The following is a 20,473-nucleotide window of genomic DNA, read 5'->3' on the forward strand; positions in this document are numbered from 1 at the left end:
TTACGGCAATTAGGAAGAAATGGTCGGAGTGACCCTCCTCCCCATAATCTACGACTCCGTTTAGGCGTAACCCACCTGAAACCTGCACCGCCCCAGATTCGTGGGGTAATGCCTTTAAGGTTATGGTGGAGAAATTTTGCATTATCGCTCCAAATGAATTACGAGTGCACGCTGATCGATTCTGGAATGGGCAAAGCCTTCCTAAGATGAGCTGCTGTTGTCCCGATCTCGATGTTTTTCTCTTCAAACATATCCGATAACGTTTCCTAAAAAGTGAGCACTGGTTTCATTTTTTACACTTCAAATGTACTAAACGGTGATGACCGACCAGGTTTCGTTTTTAGCTATTGCTTGGTTTTTTTTCTTTGGTGTCATTTCTTTTTCGATTTTCACCATCTCTTTGCTAGAAAAGCTTCTAGTAGCTGGTTTAATATTACTATTTTTTTCGTTCAAAAATTACTTTGAAGAAGGAAAAAAAGGACAGTTTTCAAGTAAAACCATCGTCATTTCTCTGTGGATTTCTTCGGATCATAATTTCATCCATCATACTCATTGCGTTTGCATTTCTTTTCGTCCTCACCTATGTTGCGCTCTCAGAATATCATGGAGGTAAATACATTTACAGTATGTACAATATTTATGGATTTATAGTCTTTGTCGAATATGTTCACAACGCCCTTTTTTCAAAGAACCTTCCTTCTCCTTCCGTTCCACTGGTTTCTTTCGTTTCTTCTAACACGCACACTTGGATTAATCCACAATCCACTTCTTATCCAGTGAAGAAAAGGCTTGGTAGCGTACGCTCGCTAGATTTTCAGAGAATTATTTTTCGGCTGAACAAGAAACCGTACATTTGGACATACAGTCGAGTCACAACTTCACACATGTGACATGTGGTGCAATTGCACAAGGCCCCGAATTCGTAATGGCAGAGTAATGCTGTCGCTGGGCTCCACAGTCCGATTGGTTTCAGCAAGGGTCCCGTCGCGAGCGCGGCTTCGTACGCAATTGCACTGGAAGTAAGAAGGCTCTGACCTGATTGTTTAGTCGGGTCAAAACGACATGAAGCATGGTGCAGTTGCGTAAGGGACTGCGTTCAAAGCGGTCCGGTGGACCAAGCGATTGGAATCGATGCGGAACCATCGGGAACTGCAGCTACACGATGAGCGGTGCTAGCACTGGTCCCAACTCGATCCTAACCGCGCCGCTCCGAGCTCACCCGCTTACGCAACTGCACCCTTTATTTCCTACGAGATACATTAGAACGCGCCACCTTGTACACGTTCCAGTCCCCCCAGCACTCTATTAATTAGTTTTACTTGAGTAGCCAGTCAAGGAGAACTTACTGGCTTCCGACCGCTCGCTCGTGGATGCGGGTTTTTTTGGCTTTTTCCTGGCTAGCTTTTTTTTAAACGACGATTTCTGTTGCGCCCCAATGTGCACGCGCCGGATCCAAGTGCGAAAGCCAGAAGATTAATGAGGTCTACTCTATTCTGAGCCTATTCAAGTAAAACCAATAAATAAACTGCTAAAGGTACGTGCGTGTGCATGGAGTAGCGTTCTGACGTTCCTCGTAGGAACTAAAGCGGTTTCCAGGCGGTTTTTTACGACGATCTGGGAGAGCTGAGCGGAACCATCTTTCGTCCCGTAATCTAGAGCCCTATCTCTAGCTTTCCCGTGAAAGAAGAACCTGTCGATGATCTTCCTATACCTCCGCCTTCCACATTCACTCGGTCAGAAATGAACTGAAATGAAATGAACCAAACTACGATTGAACTCAGTGCATTCCTCTACTTCATTAATAGCTCACTCACAAGTATAAACATCGCTTAATTCCGCTAACTGTCGCCTGTTGTTCTTGCGTACGTCCCACTTTTTGAGCCTTGGGAAAAACATGAAAAATGATTACGTAAGCACATTCTGATACTATGAATACTCCAATACTTGCCTTCGAGAAAAAAAAAGGAGGGAGGGTGAGGGACGTATGATGTTCTAAATTCCGGAGATTCCAAACATTAAAATATCTACAACAACAAAAAAAATTCCAGAACAAGCCAGTCGTGTTCATGAGATTCTCAAAATATCAGACAGGCAGATCACTGATGATTTGCTTGAAAGCGTGCTTTGGGTTCTTGATGGGACCGTAGTCTGCATCTGTTTGTTCTTAATTTTGGAGTGAGTTCTGGAGCATACTGTAGCTATTACCGTAGCTGTACGTTTTATAAAATATTTTTATTCTATTTAGGGATGCATACCTCGTGTATGAGTTGAATTGGAAACTGCAACAGCTGAACTCTGAAGCTTATTTGTCATTAAGAGAAGCAGTAAGAGTTGATAATCGTTACATAAAAGATGCTATTGTGTTAGAAGCTCAAGAAGCTCAAGAGATTGTAAGTTCCGGTGCACTAGTGAATTTTTATGATGTTTAACGCATGATTACTGCATCTAAGGCACTGTTCCACGATGTTGGGATCACGATCAGCGAATAGGTATGGTGTAATGTGTAGTTTAGGAGAATAAGTATGATCATGCTCAATTCCCCGAGTGATCCAGAAAAACCCGTGTGAAACAGCCATATGTGACCACGTCTCCTCAACGATGCAACTTCTTACGCGATAAACAGCGGGCAACTCCGTCGTCATCCAGCACTCGGTAATAGAACTAAGATAACTCAGATGAGCAGATTTTAACTACCCTAACCCCTGTAATTTATTACGGGTAACACAACTACGGCCACGTTGCATACTGCCCTCGTTTTATCTGTAATAAGCTGCATCGTCGTTAAAAAAAGCAGTTTCACACGTCTTTTTATGGATTACAAGCGGGAATTGAGCACGATTACGCTCATACTCGTGAGCTACATCCCTACTTCTATTCGTTAATGGAAATATCTCTACATCGTCAGTTTCCTTCTACACTTTCCCTAAAATCTGTACTTTAAAAAGCAACTGTTTCGGATTATTTTAGAATAAAGCAGCACACCAGACCAAGGAGAGGAGCCTCCCGACGACTCCGCAAATGGTAAGCACTCGAAAACGCAGTTAAGGAAACGTAGTATCAGCTAATCATTCAGGGAGTTGTGTAGCTCATCGGTGTCGCACGGACTCCTGCTTAGTCATGTGACACACCGGTGTGAAGGCGTAAATATTTTGGAAGTAGTAATGATATTGGTGTTGTTCGTATGACCTATGAATGACCATAAGGATAAAGGATAAAGTTTCAAGCGTTAGAAGCATCGCTCCACGAATCTGGCGTGGTATGGATTTTCGTTGGAGTATATCCATATCGGGTCGGAGATTATGAATATAGGGGTTGTTCCGTTCATCTCTCCCTGCATCACCGTAAACAGACGACTACGGAATGCGGTTCATTATGATGTCCTCTGTTGCAATGCGCCACCTTTGCGCCCCGCCCCCGCCTGCGATTCGTCAAAAACCCATTCGGACGTTAAAGGTATCACCCCACGAATCTGAGGTGGTGCAGATTTCGGGTGGAGTATTCGTATACGGGATGGGAGACTATGGAGAGGGGGGTGACTCCGTCCATTTCTTCCTAATTGCCGTAAAAAACGGAGCAGAAGATGCGGCGTCGCACAAGGCTGGCGCGCTCCAGTCGAACTCCCTGTAGAAAATAGTGCGCCAGAACGACTGAAGCCGTACCTTCCAGGCTGTTTTTACGCCAATTAGGAAGAAATGGACGGAATCATCCCCCTCTCCATAGTCTCCCATCTCGTATAGGAATACTCCACCTGAAATCCGTACCACCTCAGATTCGTGGAGTGATGCCTTTAATCAATCCGCTTGGGATGCGCCTACGCGGTCATTTCAATTCAGAATCGGTTGAGGTTCACGAACGTGTAACTGGCCTATACATTGACTTGCAGGACCCAGCTGATGCATCAAGCCAGTGTTTTTACCATCCCAGACAAGTCTAGCACCAATTTATCGACTGCGGCGCGGTGAAAAGCTCGGTTTGAACTAGGGCGGATTTAAACCTTTGATCGATCGCGCAGCCACAGTGGTACCTCTTACCGACCGCGCCACGCCGGCACCTACGAATAATCATGAGCTTTGTAACCATGGCTAACTCAATACGGTTTAGAGCACCCCTAACCAGGAAATAGATGTCGAAGCTATTTCTACGCAAAAGAAAGGCGAAGAAAAGAAGAGAAATTAAAAAGGTACTGCGCTACCAGTCCTATTTCATTTTCTTGCTTCATTTCTGTTTTCAGGTGGTCACCTTCTACCTACAGAAGGTACAGGATTAGTTCGATACTTGAACTCTACTTGAAAATCATTTCTTTAAAGCACGAAACAATCATCATAATAATAAGAGATTTTTTTAAGGTTTAGCCATAAGAATAAACGTATGATCTCCTGTTTTCAAATCTACTCACTTTATTTCCGCCAAAACGTTCAAGGAGATTTTCTGCGATGTGTCGTGCCCGGAACGTGCAGGTGGGACAGATGGTGGCCAAGGGGTCTTTTTGTAGGGGCCCCGGCTCTGTCAGTCCTGAATAAAGTGTCCCGACAAGCACATATTTTATACGGTGACCCTTTTGAAACAAAATTGAACAGATACAAGTTAGATCTATAGACTAATACTGTACAAATTCAACTGATTCTCCTTTTCAGTGAGAAATGAGGGTACATTTATCCTACACAGGGCCTTCAATAAAGCCTAAAAAACTGATAAAAATCAAATTTTTATAAAGGTCTTCACTAAAAACTAAAGGACAATAAAAATCGAAATTTTGTAAGAGGATGAGAAAGAAGATCAAGTAATTCATTCTTTCTTGGTCCTACAGTAATCATACAAATTTTGAGCGCCAGAAAAAAACTAATAACTCAACAAGATCCTCAATCTTTAAGAGCATATCAATTATATACACGTACATCCAGAGAAATAAATATTTATAGAAGCCAAAAAAAAACACCACAATGCGAAGTTGAATTGACTATGTTTAAGCTAGTATGAAGTTCTTTAAAGGACCGGATCCATTAGCATGAAGGGAATTGTCGTCGTCTGGAAATTCCATGTGGAGTCCCCAAAGTCTGTCGAATCCCTAAATCGTTCATCGCATGATTTTTATTTTTTGAAAAAGGTTTTCAAAACAATCGATGATGCAAACAAATTCCAGCCAGGAATGTCCAGGATCGACAAACAAATATACGTGATCGAAGGGGAAAATGTCCTCGAAAATCCATCATAAACGCAGAGAATCGAGGATGTTTTTTCTTCCATCATTCGTGCACATTTATTCAGTAAATAAAGGTAGAAGAGGTCACAAATTTAATGAAAAAAAACAAAAAATAAGTAATAAAAATATAATATATAATAATAAAAAATAAAAAATGAGAATATAAAAAATAAAAGTGACGGAATAATAGTACAAATATAAATATAGTATGACATATAGAATAATATGTTGTGCAATACAATTATAAATAATAGCAAAAGTAAATAAATGCATAAATTTCACATGCACTAAATGTTTATAATCTCCGCTGCTTTCAAAGAAAAAAAAAATCTGCTCCACAATCGATGACGCAAATAAATTGTCCACGTTACGATTCTCAAAGAATCAGAAGAAATAGTGGGAGCGATAATCTTGTCGAGAATCCACTAATATTTCGAAAAATCGCGTTATTTCTTTCCTCTCAGGAACCATTCAGTTCTATAAACAGCAACTCGTAATTCAATTCATCTCAACGATCAACGACATGAGGTGTCGACTCACTCGAATGTTCGGAAGAGATCGTAGCGCAACGAGCGCAAGCAACATTGTTTGCATCCGGGCCTGAATCAGCTCCCACTCCCTCCTCGCCGCCACGCAGCTTCGTCCCACAGGAACGCATTTCTCGTTGTCAGAACACATTTAGAGCTGATCCTGCAGAAGTGTCTGCGTGTTTTTTTTTCTCCCACTCCCTCCCTCTCTCTCAAATTCCTGTGTTCCACACTGGTTGAGAAAAAAAAGGAAACGATTAATCGCACTGTATACATACATACGTGGACGTTCTAAATACATACATTTCATTTCGTCGGTTCATCGCTAAAAGTTTCAATCGTTCAAAGTCCTCATTTCAATCGCTGTTCTCCTGATTCAAGGCGGAGGAAGACTTTCTGTAGGATTTTTCCAGTTATTTGCGAAGAAAAATATTATTTTTATATTTAGTAATTTCTATTGTTCTTAGCGATAGTGTTAATGTCTGTTGTTGTCCGAAAAAAGGCTACTCTCTCTTTTTCCTTCTCTCTCCATCCTGTCTCTTTTCTTTTTCTTTCTTTTTCTAAGGGGCTGCATAAATTTTAAAAATTAAACAGGGGATTTTTTGAACAGTTCTGCGTGTTTCTTTCTGAGTTCTCTACCATTATTTTCGCTTTTTCTTCTCCCATTCTTTTTTTCCTCACGGTTTTCTATGTTATATCATCTCAGTTAATTGTTTCTCTTGATGCCTCTCCATTTATGACATCAACACCGTGAGTCTTTTAGACAAATTAGTTTATTTAATAAAATAAACTTTTCTCTGGTAATTCGAGACTTCGGCATATTTCAACGAAAAAAAACTATCATTTCAGACAGATAGAGTGAATTTTAACAAAAAAAATTACTAAGCTTACATTTTTGTATTTTCTATAATTCGAAAAAAAATCCTCTGTGGCTTGCTTGACGAATATATCAACTGTTAATCATTTTATCTTCTTTCTTATCGATCGCGGATAGTTTCCATTTGCGGTTTTCACTTAGTTTTTTCTAGGAAGTTTTTTTTTTAATTTTTATATTGCTTCAGATTTCACCAACATCTAATAAAAATAATATAATAAATAAAGTAATATAATAATATGACAAAGTAATTTGTGAAAATATATAATAATATGTAATATACAATAATAATGATAAAATTATATAGTGTAATGAGTAATTAAGTAGTTAAACAAATAAATTCACAAGTTGACATCCATTAAATGTCTATCATGTAATGGATGTACGTAATTTTTTATTCTTTTGTTTTATAGCTATTAAAATCTATTACTATTATTAAAAGTTATTTTCTTATCAATCTATTAGGTAGCGAATGACTTCTTCAAAATGAACAAATCATTCCAGATTGTGGGAAATACTACGGTAGATCAAAAACGGAATGGGTAGCGTTGCGACCGATGACACGGAGAACAGCGTTCGGAAATTCCAAGATAAAGCAATCGGTAGGTTCGATCATGTTCGATCCTCTTTTCCTCTCTCTCTCTCTTCACCCGGTTCATATTTTCGTTCATTATCTTTTCTCTCTGGTTTTTCATCCATTTTTTCTCTCTTTCTCTCTTTCTCTCTTTTTTGTTACATATTTCATAATAGCCATATTTTCTCGTTAAACGTACTTTGTATCGTACGTGCTGACTGTACTCGCAGCTTATCACAATAGGGAACGATACATCGACGGACGTTCCCCGATCGTCCCGGTGCTCTTCGGTGATCGATAATGCTGCTGATATAGATCCACCAACCGGCCCTCATTCTTTCAAAATCCATCCACAGCGTCGCCGATATCCTCTCCGTACCAGTATTTTCCTTTATTTCTCATTTTTTCCACACCCCAATCCTCTTTCTATTTTTATTCTTTCATTTTTCTTCCGAAGTTATCAGTACCCTGCCATCGTTGCCGATCACCTCCTTTGTTTTTAGTTTCTCGGTTCTTCCACCGCGAATACTGCCATGTTACTGGATATTTCTGGTAAAATAGCTGTATAATCGATAGATTTAATTGGATGCATAGAACCAATGAAGAAAAAAATGTTTAAATAGCTGATGCTGTATTTTTAGCGAATTACATTGGAATTGTGCCCCAATTCCTAGGCACAAAAGGATTAACTCGAGCCAGAATCCATGAGAAAAAATTGTGGAGATTTCTAGATGGTTTTAAATAACGAACTATAACTTAACTAACTTTAACTTTCTTTTTTGTTGTATCCTCATAAATGTAATTAATTGATTATTATTTATTTTATTGATTTATGTAAACATTGTGTTCTTGGGTACCCGTTCACAAAGGTGTTCCTAGGGAGTTTGTTAAAAAAATATTTGAATTTCTCACTAAAGGTAAGGTGCTGTGAGGGGGAACAATGGAAATTAATTCAAAAAAAAACTATGGATCTCTTCTGTTTTTCACATTCCCATTAAATATTTTTTTCTTTTTTCCGTTTGTTTTTTTTTTTCGAGCACTTTCACCAGTTTACGATTTATATCAAGAATTTGTTCAAATCAATTAAATTAATCAACTAATTATATAAATCATGTCAGCAGGTTGTTGTTTATTTTCCTGCATTATTTGCCTAAAAATAATGTAGGCAAGGTGGTACTAGGTTCAGTTGCGACAGTACGGTCGATTTTTTGAAATTCCTCCTGAGTCAACTAAGCCCGAGCATTTATCGACCCATCCGAGTTCGATAAATTGGTATTAGGGTTGTCTGTAAGGACAAACACATTGACTTGATACATGACGGCTCGCCTCCGCATTCTTTTATATCAAGAGGTTCTCATTCTGTAGGCTGCACATTCTATTCATGAATCTCTAACGATTCTGAACTGGAGGCGCATTTCAAACGGGCCGATTAACGCTGTCCATTTTATCCTCGTTCTTCTGAAATTTCTGAAATTCTTACCTAAAAAGAAATCCGGATTTTTTTTTTGTCAATAGACTAGCGGATCATATCGCTACATTTCGATTTTCTATTCAAATCAATTTGTGATGTTATTCGTTATATTGTGAGCGGGTGTAGCGCAGTCGGTTAGAGGTTCCACTGTGGCTGCACGATCGATCGGAGGTTCGAATCCGCCCTAGTGCTCACCAAGCGCGTCATCCCTCCGGGGTCGATAAATTGGTACCAGACTTGTCCGGGAGGATAAAAACACTGACCTGGCACATCGGCCAGCCCCCGCAAGTCATTGTTTAGGCCAGTTACACCTTCGTAAACCTCAAACGATTCTGAATTGAAGTGAACGTGGTGGCGGGTCCCGAGCGGATTTCCTAACGCCGGACATTTTGTCCTTTTATCCTTTTATCCTTTATTCGTTATAATGTACGCTGATTTGCTAATGATTTGCCTTCGCAAATGTTCTCCAAATCAGAGTAAGGGCTGCAACCATGCAGAAGTGTACTTTTATGTCTCCCTCATCACTAAATGAACACGTATCCGGTTGAAAAAATTTTCTTTGATATGAACCAACGTTTTTGAACGAGCTTGTTTTCTTCGCGTGTCATCGTTATCGTAGTTTTTCGAAGTCACGGCAACGTGCTGAGGTAAGCACCGCTTTATCTTATCATTTTAGCGCTTGCAAAGATGTGTCAGTTAGAAATTTTACACGTTTCTTGATATTCAGGGACAATATTCTTAAAAGTGTACATCTATTTGCTAAACTACACTCTGTGCTGACATCAATGAACGTTGCTCACTAACTTCAGAAGCAGATAAGATTCCCGTGTGCGACAGGCTACGCCGGTTTTCGGGGACTTCTGCATACTGTAAGCTGCGGCAACATATAGTCGGATGAAAACGGGAAGTCCTGGAAGACACATTCCGTTGTGCCCGCTTTCGCACGCGTCGGATCCATGTGCGAATCTCCGAAAATTAATGAGGTCTACTCACCAGCGTATTCAAGTAAAACCAACAAATAAACTGCTAAAGGAACCGCAACGTGTGCACAGAGTAGCGTTCTCACGTTCCTCGTAGGAATTAAAGCGGTTCCCACGCGGTTTTTTTTTCAACAGGGATTAGGAAGAATGGAATGAAAAATCACCTGTATCGTTTATCCTTTCAAGGACAAATATACTGGATGCGGGCCCTGATCTCAGGCCTAGACGCTGCTTAAATCCAAGGATGGAATCCTACTTTTCTCATTTTTATTTACTGGGTTATTGCAGATGTAGAAACGTTTACTACGAGATTAGCGTAGTGCTACGCTTCTAGCGTTACCGAAATGGCAATCACGTTATCCTCGAAGAGAAAAGCAGAATTTCTCCTTGTTCGCGATGAATAGCGGTTAGATATGGACCAGTTTTTAAAAGTTTAAGTTTTTAAGTTTTCAAGTTTTCAAGTTTTTAAATAAATTTGCAGTGCAAAGGCACCTAAGCAGGACTCGTACAGGACTGTAACAAAAAAAAAGGATTTTGAGGAATTTTTTTAGCAATATATGAAAGAATATGCATATGAAAGTTACCTTAAATATAATAGGGAGGGCGGAGGTATAATTTTGCGCAATTTTGCTGCTTCTTGGCCTCGATATATTATTGCATATCCACATGTAAGCGGATTTCTTCCTGTGTCGCTTTCTGTTTATGCTTTGCTCGCCTCAAATAATTGACATGTCAACTTTTTATAGGGATATCTTGGAAATTTTCGTGAAAACATCTGAGATGAGGCAATCCACCATGATTTGGGAATAAGGCTGTCTAATATTAAATAGTTTCGAGATAGTACATATTTTTCTTTACGTTTCATTACGTCTGATGCTATTTTTATCTTGACTTTTTTAAAAGTTTAAATTTTATCTGAGTAAAGAAAAATCATTTCGTTACAATAGAACAATAGAAGTAAAATAGTAAATAGAAATAATAAAAATAAAAAATAATAATAAAATAATAATAAAATAAAAACGATAATAAAAATAAAATAAAAATAATAAAAATAAAATAAAGTAAAATAGTAATAAATAGTAAAATAACGTGAAAATCACAACAATAAAATTATAATTTACTAAAATTTTAACAGGAGAACCCTCCGGACAGAGCACAATCTACCTATCTTAAAGTTCTTGTAGCTACAGTCTCTATTATCCGAGATTAACAGGAATAGCGAAGGAAATAGGACAGTTGTTCCAGAACAGTGATTTCGTTACAATTAAAATCCGTCAATTTTCAAAAATTTCACTTAAGTGCTCAGTCTCCTTCCGTTAATTTGAATTCCGATTCTCCTATTTTGATTATTTACACAGAATTCTGTTGCTGTGAACCTTCGAAAAGTAAACAATTCGGGAAAAGGACAATTTGTGTGCGTTGCGTTTTTTTGTCTCTCTCTCCTCCTAGAACCAAAGCACAAAACTGTATTATTATTAGTATTTGACAGCTGTCCGGATGAGAAATTTTTATGAGGCTCGTGGTTTTTTTTTTTCGCTCCATTTATTTCGTGGGGCTCGTAAGTTGATAGGCACATTCCCAATTGAACGTTCGCTGCCTCTGCGGGTTTGCTCGGCGTTCTCGTGTCAGGCGAGCGTATGGTCCTGGTGGTTAATCCCGCAAAGAAGTCCAAAAAGACGTTGTATCTTTAAATTTTATTTCTAAATACATTAAGTACCTCCCTAATGGTAAATAATTCCGTGAGATCCTAGATATTGATGTAACTTAATCACTCGCTTTTCCTCTTTTTATGTAGTAAAACTGTCAAAACAGGTAACTATTGCCAGAATTTCAATTCTTTTGGTTTAGACATGGACAAAAAAGTGAAAATGACAGAATCTTTGCCTACAAAGGAATTACCCCTTTGGAAGATTCCATCCATTCGCCTTCGCAACTCGCGAAAAATCCTCTTTCCGTCAGAATTTTGCCTTTTCGCGCCACCAACTGCCGCGTGCGGCTGCAACGCGGTTCAGGTGGCCGGGCTGTTGCCCGGCGGTTGAAAGCGGCGCAATGGTCCGATGGAAGATAGGGAGGCGTGCCTTTAAGTTTTAAGAGCAGAGCTATTTTCTCGAGAAATTTCCTTGGATTTTCCCCCTTTTTGATGTGTATCTGTTTTTCTGGATGTAAATTCGGGAAAAGTGAAGACACCATTTTCAAATTAAGTCATCGTAGATAATTATTAAAACAACCTGTAATATTTGAATTAGTAATAGTGTAAGCACCTGCCAATAGACGTTGCGGGCGAGAATGACGTAGCTGCAGAAAACTATAAATCCTTAAAAGATTATTAAGTAATTAATTTGTGGTTTTTTAAGTGTTCTGATGCCAAATTCTCTACGGTCATGACCATGCACCATAAGAAGTCATCGGAAAAAATGCGTTAAATCTTAGTAATAATTAATAATTAATAATCAATAATTAATAATAATAATAATAATAATAATAATAATAATATATAATAATACTAATAATAATGTTAATAATAATAATAATAATAATTTTCATAGTAATAATAATAATAATAATAAAATAATAATAATAATAATAATAATAATAATAATAATAATAATAATAATAAAAAAAAAAAAAAAAAAAAAAAAAAAAAAAAAATAATAATTAATAATCAATAATTAATAATAATAATAATAGTGTATAGAAAGTTGATAGAAAACACTTTAATACTTAATTTATAATGCTAAAATCTATTAACCGAGCTAGTTTTCCAGTTGTAACAATAAAATTATTGACTAAGTACTAAAGGGGAATTATACAAGTAACAGTAAAATACATGAATTTTATGTGGTCTTCACCAAATCATTAGAAATTAAATCTAAAAATTGAGGGAAAAAAATCGAAATTTGAATCTTTGAATGAAGGTGGAAAGAAAAATTATAGTTTTCTGGTGGGTTGTGCTTGCAAATTTTAATTCGGCTTAGACTGGCCCCAATAATTTTTCACTTTAACACACCTCATAGAGTGGATCTGGAGTTAATTGCGATTGGGAGAAGAACTGGAAATTCATCGAATGGGAGACATTCGATGAAACTTTCAGATACCAGTCGCTTAGAATAAGAACAAGATGAAATGCCCTTTCCAAAACCTCATAAAACCTTCCCCTCGGACGAGTTCCATTTGAGTAATCGATAGCGAGGATTTCCCGTGTTGTTCCCGCTTTTGGCTCGCATTCAACGACATTTTCTTGAGTTATACGCTATATAAAGAATTATTCCATTAAAAAAAATCATATATTAATTATCATATTGATTTTTTTATAAACTATTCACAATGTTGTTAAATAATTCTATTCGCTAACGTTTTATATATTAATTATATATTATTATATCTACTTGTATTACTTAATATATTATATCTATATTTATTATTGGTAACGCCATTTTTTCCATTAAAAATTCAATAAAATAATATAATATAATATAAAATTCTATATTCAACACATCTTTGACATCTTTGAATTTTGATCATTTTGGACATTGACAGTGGTGGCACCTTTTTTGATCTCATCACAAATCAATAATCGATATCCGAATCGACACGTAAGCACGAAAGGTCACCTACATATCTCTCCTTGCCGCCTCAAAAACTGTCGCCATGCAAAAGTTTGTTTATTATTCGTTTCTATTTGTGTTTATATGTTTAAAATCATCAAAGAAGATTGTTTTTGTTTTTAAATTGGGCTGAATAATTAGTAAAAAAAACACCTTATCCTGTAACGTTAATATTCATTATGTGCATATATATACATATATTTATTTGTTCATAATGTTCATATATAATTATATCTACTTGTACTTCTTAATATATTATATTTGTTATTATTTTTATTATCATTATATTGTATCTATTCGTTTCAAATGCTAAGATTCTCTAGCACTCAACGGATAAGGACGAAATTCGATAAAATCTACATTATCGATCTTAGCATTTGCGCCCATTTGCAAGAGAAGTAGGACATTTTTTTTGGAAATATCTCTCCTTTAGATTTAGTTGAAATGGTTTTGAGCGAAAATAAATCTAGAAGAAAAATTTCTAATTTTCTTCACGTAGTATTCTGTGTTTTTTTTTAAATTCTGTGGCTACGAGATTTTTTAGATGGAACTTTTTATTTTTATCTGACGTTTCGGGTTTTCACCTAAAAGCTAAAATTAAAAGCTAAAACCTAAAAGCTCTAAATTTTCCATCTAAAAAATACGTAAGCACACTATTACGAAACATCTTTTTTTTTAATTCTTTTTATTAGTAAAAAATCCAGCGTGTAGACTTAAACGTTTCCTTATCTGATATATTCCTACATTTTGGACTTTTGGCAATTCTTCTTCTTGTTTTTTTTTCACTTGTAAGGCATTTAATTATTTCTGGAATCGATTCCCCGTCGACCATTTCGCATCTGGACATATGTGGCTGCAGTGTGGATGAGAGTTTGCACACGTAATCCTTCTTTTGAATAACCGGTTTCGAATAAATTTCGTACGTAACCGTCCGAAAAATCTACAAGAAAAAATAATCTACTGTTCTATGCTGATATTTTTACGTGCCTGAAACAAATCCGTACCGATAATTCCCGAAATGTGGATAAATTTCAGGAATGGCTACTCAACTACAGCAGGTTTGTGATGCTATACAAAACAAACTACAACCGATCACTGATCAAATGTATAAAACGGATAAAAATAATGCGATGGAGAAATTATTTACGACTATTGAAGAAAAAACGAATGTGAAGCGAGAAAAGGTTCTTTTTTTTTCGTAAAAAGTTTTTTCCCCAGAGAGTTCCTAGAGAGTTCCAGTTCTGCTGATATTTCTTTATGTATTTTCTTCATGTGTTTTCTTGTGTTTACTCCTTTTTTGTATGTTTACGGTGATATTTCAGTTGGTCTACGGAACAATAGCGTTCTTGATGATCTATTTTATCATCGGCGCGCTAGCACAAATCATTTCAAACGTGGTCGGATTTGTTTACCCGGCTTATCGTTCGATAAAGGTACGTAATTTTATGTGATCAAGTCATTGAAATGCAATTTTTAAAGGATTAGCGATGTGATGAGTACTTTCCGAAAGGAAGTCACAATGAACACGTAATTTATGAAAGAGCCATGAAGGAAATTTAAAAAAAAATCTATTAAAAAAATGCTCTATTCTGTTCCCAACAACGCGAAAGGTCGTCGCTTATTATTCATTTCTATTATCATTTATATATTAACATATTTACTTGTATTTCTTAATATATTATATCCATTTTAAAATATATTTTTTAAAAATTATCTTTCGAAATTATCTCAGTACATTAAGTTTATTTTTTATTATTTTTCTCCAACAACCAGCTCCTCCCTGGCACAACATTCAGAGCACTTGTCCGTGAATTTAATCTAGGATTATGCTAAGTAGAACTAGGAACAGAGCCTAGCAATGCGAATTTTCGAATTTTTCGTACTAGATGTTCTGCCCATTCAGAATTTTCGTGTCCATGAATTCTTCTAGAGATCTATACTAGATCAAGTTGACACGGAGCACGGTGCAGATGCGTAGGTGGCTGAGGTCGAAGCGGCGCACTACAGATAGCGAGAGGAGTCGAAATGGGACCCACACGCGAACTACAGCGTGGAAATGTGTCAGCAATGGGGGTCGGGGGTTACGGTAGCCCGTAATTTCGGCCTCAGAATTGGCTATAGCGAAGTAATGATAAACAAGCTTTTACTTGAGTTTTTTTCTCGTAACCTCCTTGGCTTACTGTGGCATTAACTTAGCTTCAGTTCTCAAGATTAGCATAGCTTCAGAAAATGGATGGGGAGGAGGCGGCATTTCCACCCTGACTCTCTGCCCCTCCTCCTCCTCCGAGGCACTATTCACGGCTATTTCAGGCGTGAGGTGCAACGATGACTCCGATAAAGTTTCCTGCACTATCATTTTCGCTATACATTATGCTGATTTCAGTTCTAATGGGTTTTTTTTTCGTGTTTATTTACATACAGCCTCAATGTCATCATTGTTTCCCTTCAGGTGGTGAGAGCTTTATCCGTGGATTATGGTGAAAAAAAAACATTTAAAGGCATCACCCCACGAATCTGAGGTGGTAGGGATTTCAGATGGAGCATTCGTATACAGGATCGTAGATTAATGGTTCGGAAGATACGGCGCGTGCGCAAGCCTGGCCCGCTCCATTTGAACTCGTTGTAGAAAGTAGCGCGCCGAGAAGCTCAAAGCCGCATCTCTCGGGGGTTTTTTTTAACGGCAATTAGGAAGAAATGGACTGACTTACCCCCTCTCCAAAATCTACGATCCCGTATACGAGTACTACACCTGAAATCCGTACCACCTCAGATTCGTGGGGTGATGCCTTTAAAAACGAGAGTCTAGATATTGTAGGGGTACGAAAAACCTAGCAAAACCATAAGAGATTAGTAAAGTAATAATAAACAATACAAGTAAATAAAGGGAATAAAGTACAGTAACAATAAGTCGAAATTGTAAGAATGTGATCTTTGAATATCCTACGATTCTATAGGTTTTCACCCGTCATCAGGGAAATGCCCTCACAGGTGGGGGATAACCCATGGGACAATAATGGAAACTACTTCGGATACAGTTTAAAGGCATCATCCCACGAACATGACGCGGTATGGATGATCCGACGCCAAATGACTATACGGGGGCGTAGATTGCAAAAACGGGTGGGACGTCTTCTATTGCAACGCGCCACCCTCGCGCCCCGCCCCCGCCTACGATTCGTCGAAAAACGATTCGGACGCCCCGATGGGCAACTAAATCCCCACTTACATCCATAGTTGCTCAAAACACTCATTAGACCTGTGTTAGAAATAATGATTCTTAAACTAAAATATTCTGAAACCTTTCGTTCTTTCTGGAATCTTCTTTAGAAATATGCAAAGTGATGGAAGCACTCAAGAAATCAAGCATTCTTCGCTCAGTTTTAACATGCATAGATAACATGTCGTTATAAAATAAGTTCAAATAATATACATTTGTGTGTGTTTATAAATAATGTGATAATGAGAGGATGTAAAGTGGTGTTCCTGAATTGATACTTCGGACTTTTTGCTCAAATAAATATTGTAGGAGAAAATGCGAAGCAATCGATAGGTTCGAGCACGGTTCCCCTCTCTAAAGTCTTGTTGTGTAAAATTCAGGCGAAATTCTAATGAGCTCTGTTCCATATTGTGTTTTTTTTTGTTTTATGGCATACCTGCAGGTGTTTTCAGTAAATAAATAAATAAAACCTATTTTTACCGATAAATTTAAGATTTTTAATTTTTCGATTTTCAATTACTACGCAGTAATGTAATCGCAGGTTTTTTTTTTCCTAATAATGTACATGTTGTGTGTCATAAGAAAGTAGAAGAATATGGGACGATATTCCGTCTAAATAACTAATAGTATTTTAGGCTGTTCGATCCTCTGTCAAAGAGGATGACACACAATGGTTGATCTATTGGATAGTGTTCGCATGGTTTTCCATTGTTGATTTCTCAGTGTTTTCCACTGTGCCTTTCTACTGGTTATTTAAGGTGAGCCGACAATTTCGAGGATCCTAAATCATTTCCAATTCAATTCTCTTTCAAAATATATGCTGCAGTGCTAAGATAGTAACATTAATTAGTTGTATAATGGGTGTAAATTTGTTTTTCCTTCTTCTAACCTAAAGAAATAGTTGGCCAGAGTCGGGTAAACAAAACAATAAACAAAACAAATAAATAAATGAACAATAAACAACTTGAAACCCGGCGCAATTGCGTAAGCGGCCGCGTTTGAAGTGGCGCGGTAGAGCTTGCGGTTGCGATCGTGGTGGGAACCTCGTTTAGAATTGATTAGTCCCCATACAAGTCAACCTCATGAAAAGAGCGAAAAATGTTTTTAAGTCGTATTTTTTAAATGTAGATGCCCTTATTTTGTCACATTTCCCACGCGGCAACCTCACACATTGAAAGCTGTTTCCCAAAGGAAAACATTTCGCGAAAGCGTAATCGCTGCTTGGAGAAAAAAAAACTTGTTCTTGAGAAGTCGCAAAAGAAGAAAAAAAACGATGTTTAGGGCAAGAACGCTATCCAGTTTTGACTAAATACATATTTCTCGTTTTGTGTCTTCCAATTATCTCCGATTTTCTTTAGAAAGAGATATCTTTAGGATTTCTTCTTTTTAGAAATTAAATTAAATGCACAATATTTGAGATGTTTCCTGCCATGTACACAATTTTACGACAGTATGACTTTAATATCCACACGAAAAAAGCCAGAAAAGTTATTTTAGTGTAATATTTTGTGCAATACTATAATAATATATTATATATAATATAACAATATATAATATAATAATATATAATATCATAATGATTTATGTGGTAATATAATATACAGTATTAATATAATATTTTATTATTCAATATTCGCAATATTCGCTTGGAAAGTCAAGAAAGTACATGACGCAGTTATACTATAGAATGTAGCTAGTGTGGCTGTAGCGCTAATTGTTCCGTTCTTTTTTCTCAGCTCTCATAAATCTTTCCAAGCCTAACTACAGTGGATTACAGTGGATTTCAGGATTTGTTCTCAGTTTTAATGAGTAAGAGAGATAAATAATGATGGCAAATGTGAAAGGATACGGTTCTGTTAGCTCAGACTGCCGCGACGCGTCCTAAGTGATTTATACTCTTGCTCGTTCGGACAAAGTCTCGTATAGTGAACGCCGAAAATTTGGGCTTTCTCGAAAATAATGCAGGTTAAGATATACATTTTTTTTATTATCTCCACTAGGACACATTAAGAGACATAATAGACGGACTAACAACTAGTATAACCAACATCTGACTCACTGGCACTTATGTTTATGCGGAAGACAGCAACGCGTGTTCGATTGCGGTGTGGAGCGGAGGAGAAAGGAGAAAGTGATTTGCGGGCGCGTCGCGGTCACCCGGCTAAACATAAGTGCCTGTGATTACAAAACTAATCGCTTACATTTTCAAAAATAGGCTATTCCTCCATTAAATACGTTCTCCAGTTAGCAGCGTTAAATGAATAAGGATTTTGATTTTATGATTCAATTTTAATCATTGGAATTTGAGTTTTATAAATTGGATTATCTTCTTAGTGGTATCTGTCCGCTTGGATTATTAAAGCTATTCAATTTAAGAAAAAAAACTTTCAATTGCTGTGACAAGAAAAAAACACACGTTGAGAAAAACAAATCAAAACAAAACACAGACGAACAATAAAAAAAGAACGATGGGAAAGCGATTGTCAGTGATTTGAAAACATCTTTGCAGAAGTTTTTCTTTACGCAAAATTCAAAGAGTTTTCTAAAATAGAACGTACTTTATCGTGACTGATGAAGAAGTTCGACAAAAAAAAGCCAGTTTTCCAAAAACTGCTCAATTAAGAGCTATCAGTCGTAACGTCCAATTTTCTTAATTATAGGGTAATTCCGACATTTTTTTCCCCCTGGGAACAAAAAAAAAAGAGGATTTTTGGGAGAAATAATATTAGATTTACATTTTTTTTATTTAACGGTCTACTTTTTGTTTTGATTAGCTAAGTTAATAATTACAATTATTAGTAAGTAAATCATAATTAGCACCTAATTTTCTTCACAAATCCTGTCCAACAAAACGTGCAAATCAATCGACTCCCTCACCCTCGGTATCGAATTCCAGTTTCTGCACGTTTTTGCTCGCTTAACGGAGAAAAAATTCCCGAGTGTTGGTTTTTTCACATCGGGCACAATTTCTTTTAATGTGAAATGTTTTCTTTTTTTATGAGTCAATTGGCATTTTTTCAAAATATCGACACTTGCTCTTTGTTCGCGAAATATTTCAGTCATGGGCAGTATGACAGTATTTCGTCGGCTCAAATGATGAAAACTGAAAATGAAATAATGGCTAAAATTTAAAAAAGCAAGAGATATTGATGTAAGAAAAAGGCGTGTATTGGTGTAAACAAAAACAATATGATGAAGTAAACAAATAATAGATGGGTAAATATAATATAAGAGTAATTTAAAGTACGAGAAACATACGTGAAAGTAAAAGGATACTGGCTAAACTATGATACACATGGATATTTTGAGAAAACTAATAACTTTCGAGTTGGAAATTTTTTCCTTTTTCTTTGCTCATACTGCTTTGAGCACTTCCTCACATCATTACCTACAGAAGCGAAAGTTTTTCACATCATCTCTGAACTCATTAATAGGTTGACTTTAAGAAAAACGACATAACAGAACAAAATTTAGCTTTTTTTTCACTGGAGTCAGGAAATCTTTTGTGAAATTACGTCTACGCTAGAATTTTCAATATTCCACTGAAGCACATTATTTCAGGTGGTTTTTCTTCTGTACCTACATCTTCCGGTTTTCAACGGTGCCACCGTCATCTATCACAACTTTATCGATCCAGCATGCACATTCGTTGAGTCCTATTTCCATCCCAGTGAGCCAAAAAAGACTAACTAAATATTGCCAACATCTTTTTTTTTCCCAACCAGATCCATTCATTACGTGATTTTCTATAACCGATTTTCTGGTCTGTGACAATCTGTGATTAATAAAACGTTGTATTCAGGACGAGGTTTCGATGTCACGGAACCTCAGCCGCAAAGTGATTAGTGGTTCATCAAAACATCTGCTGCATAGCAGCCTAGGCGATTGACGTTTTAACGACTTTGTCAAGAGCTCCAAATAGAAAGTCGCTTAAAGGCAGCACATCACGAATCTGAGGTGGTGCAGATTTCAGGTGGAGTATTCGTGTACGGGATAGTAGATTATGGAGAGGGGTGTGATTCCGT

At 37.0% G+C, this 20,473-nt stretch overlaps 2 protein-coding genes across 4 annotated transcripts; both read left to right on the forward strand.

Annotated features, from left to right (window-relative positions):
• Nucleotides 1-319: 319 nt before the first annotated feature.
• RB195_008357 (uncharacterized protein) lies at nucleotides 320-4,176 on the forward strand (the record flags this gene model as incomplete). Of its 2 annotated transcripts, none has more annotated exons than XM_064194804.1 (6): nucleotides 320-331; nucleotides 468-609; nucleotides 2,049-2,175; nucleotides 2,246-2,390; nucleotides 2,968-3,021; nucleotides 4,102-4,176. In XM_064194804.1, 6 exons carry the CDS (start codon nucleotides 320-322, stop codon nucleotides 4,174-4,176), a joined length of 555 nt encoding a protein of 184 aa, XP_064045948.1. The 2 variants fall into 2 exon arrangements, with proteins under 2 accessions (XP_064045948.1, XP_064045949.1); XM_064194803.1 differs by lacking the exon at nucleotides 4,102-4,176 and adding an exon at nucleotides 3,074-3,085.
• Nucleotides 4,177-7,139: 2,963 nt separating this feature from the next.
• On the forward strand, nucleotides 7,140-20,294 carry RB195_008358 (uncharacterized protein; the record flags this gene model as incomplete). Of its 2 annotated transcripts, XM_064194806.1 has the most annotated exons (6): nucleotides 7,140-7,203; nucleotides 14,267-14,415; nucleotides 14,554-14,664; nucleotides 17,084-17,206; nucleotides 20,010-20,118; nucleotides 20,251-20,294. In XM_064194806.1, the coding sequence occupies 6 exons, from the start codon at nucleotides 7,140-7,142 to the stop codon at nucleotides 20,292-20,294; spliced, it is 600 nt and encodes a 199-aa protein (XP_064045950.1). The 2 variants fall into 2 exon arrangements, with proteins under 2 accessions (XP_064045950.1, XP_064045951.1); XM_064194805.1 differs by lacking the exon at nucleotides 20,251-20,294 and having other exon boundaries at nucleotides 20,010-20,141.
• Between the last annotated feature and the right edge of the window lie 179 nt (nucleotides 20,295-20,473).

This window comes from Necator americanus, chromosome III (assembly GCF_031761385.1).
Source record: "Necator americanus strain Aroian chromosome III, whole genome shotgun sequence".
Lineage (NCBI taxonomy): Eukaryota > Metazoa > Nematoda > Chromadorea > Rhabditida > Ancylostomatidae > Necator > Necator americanus.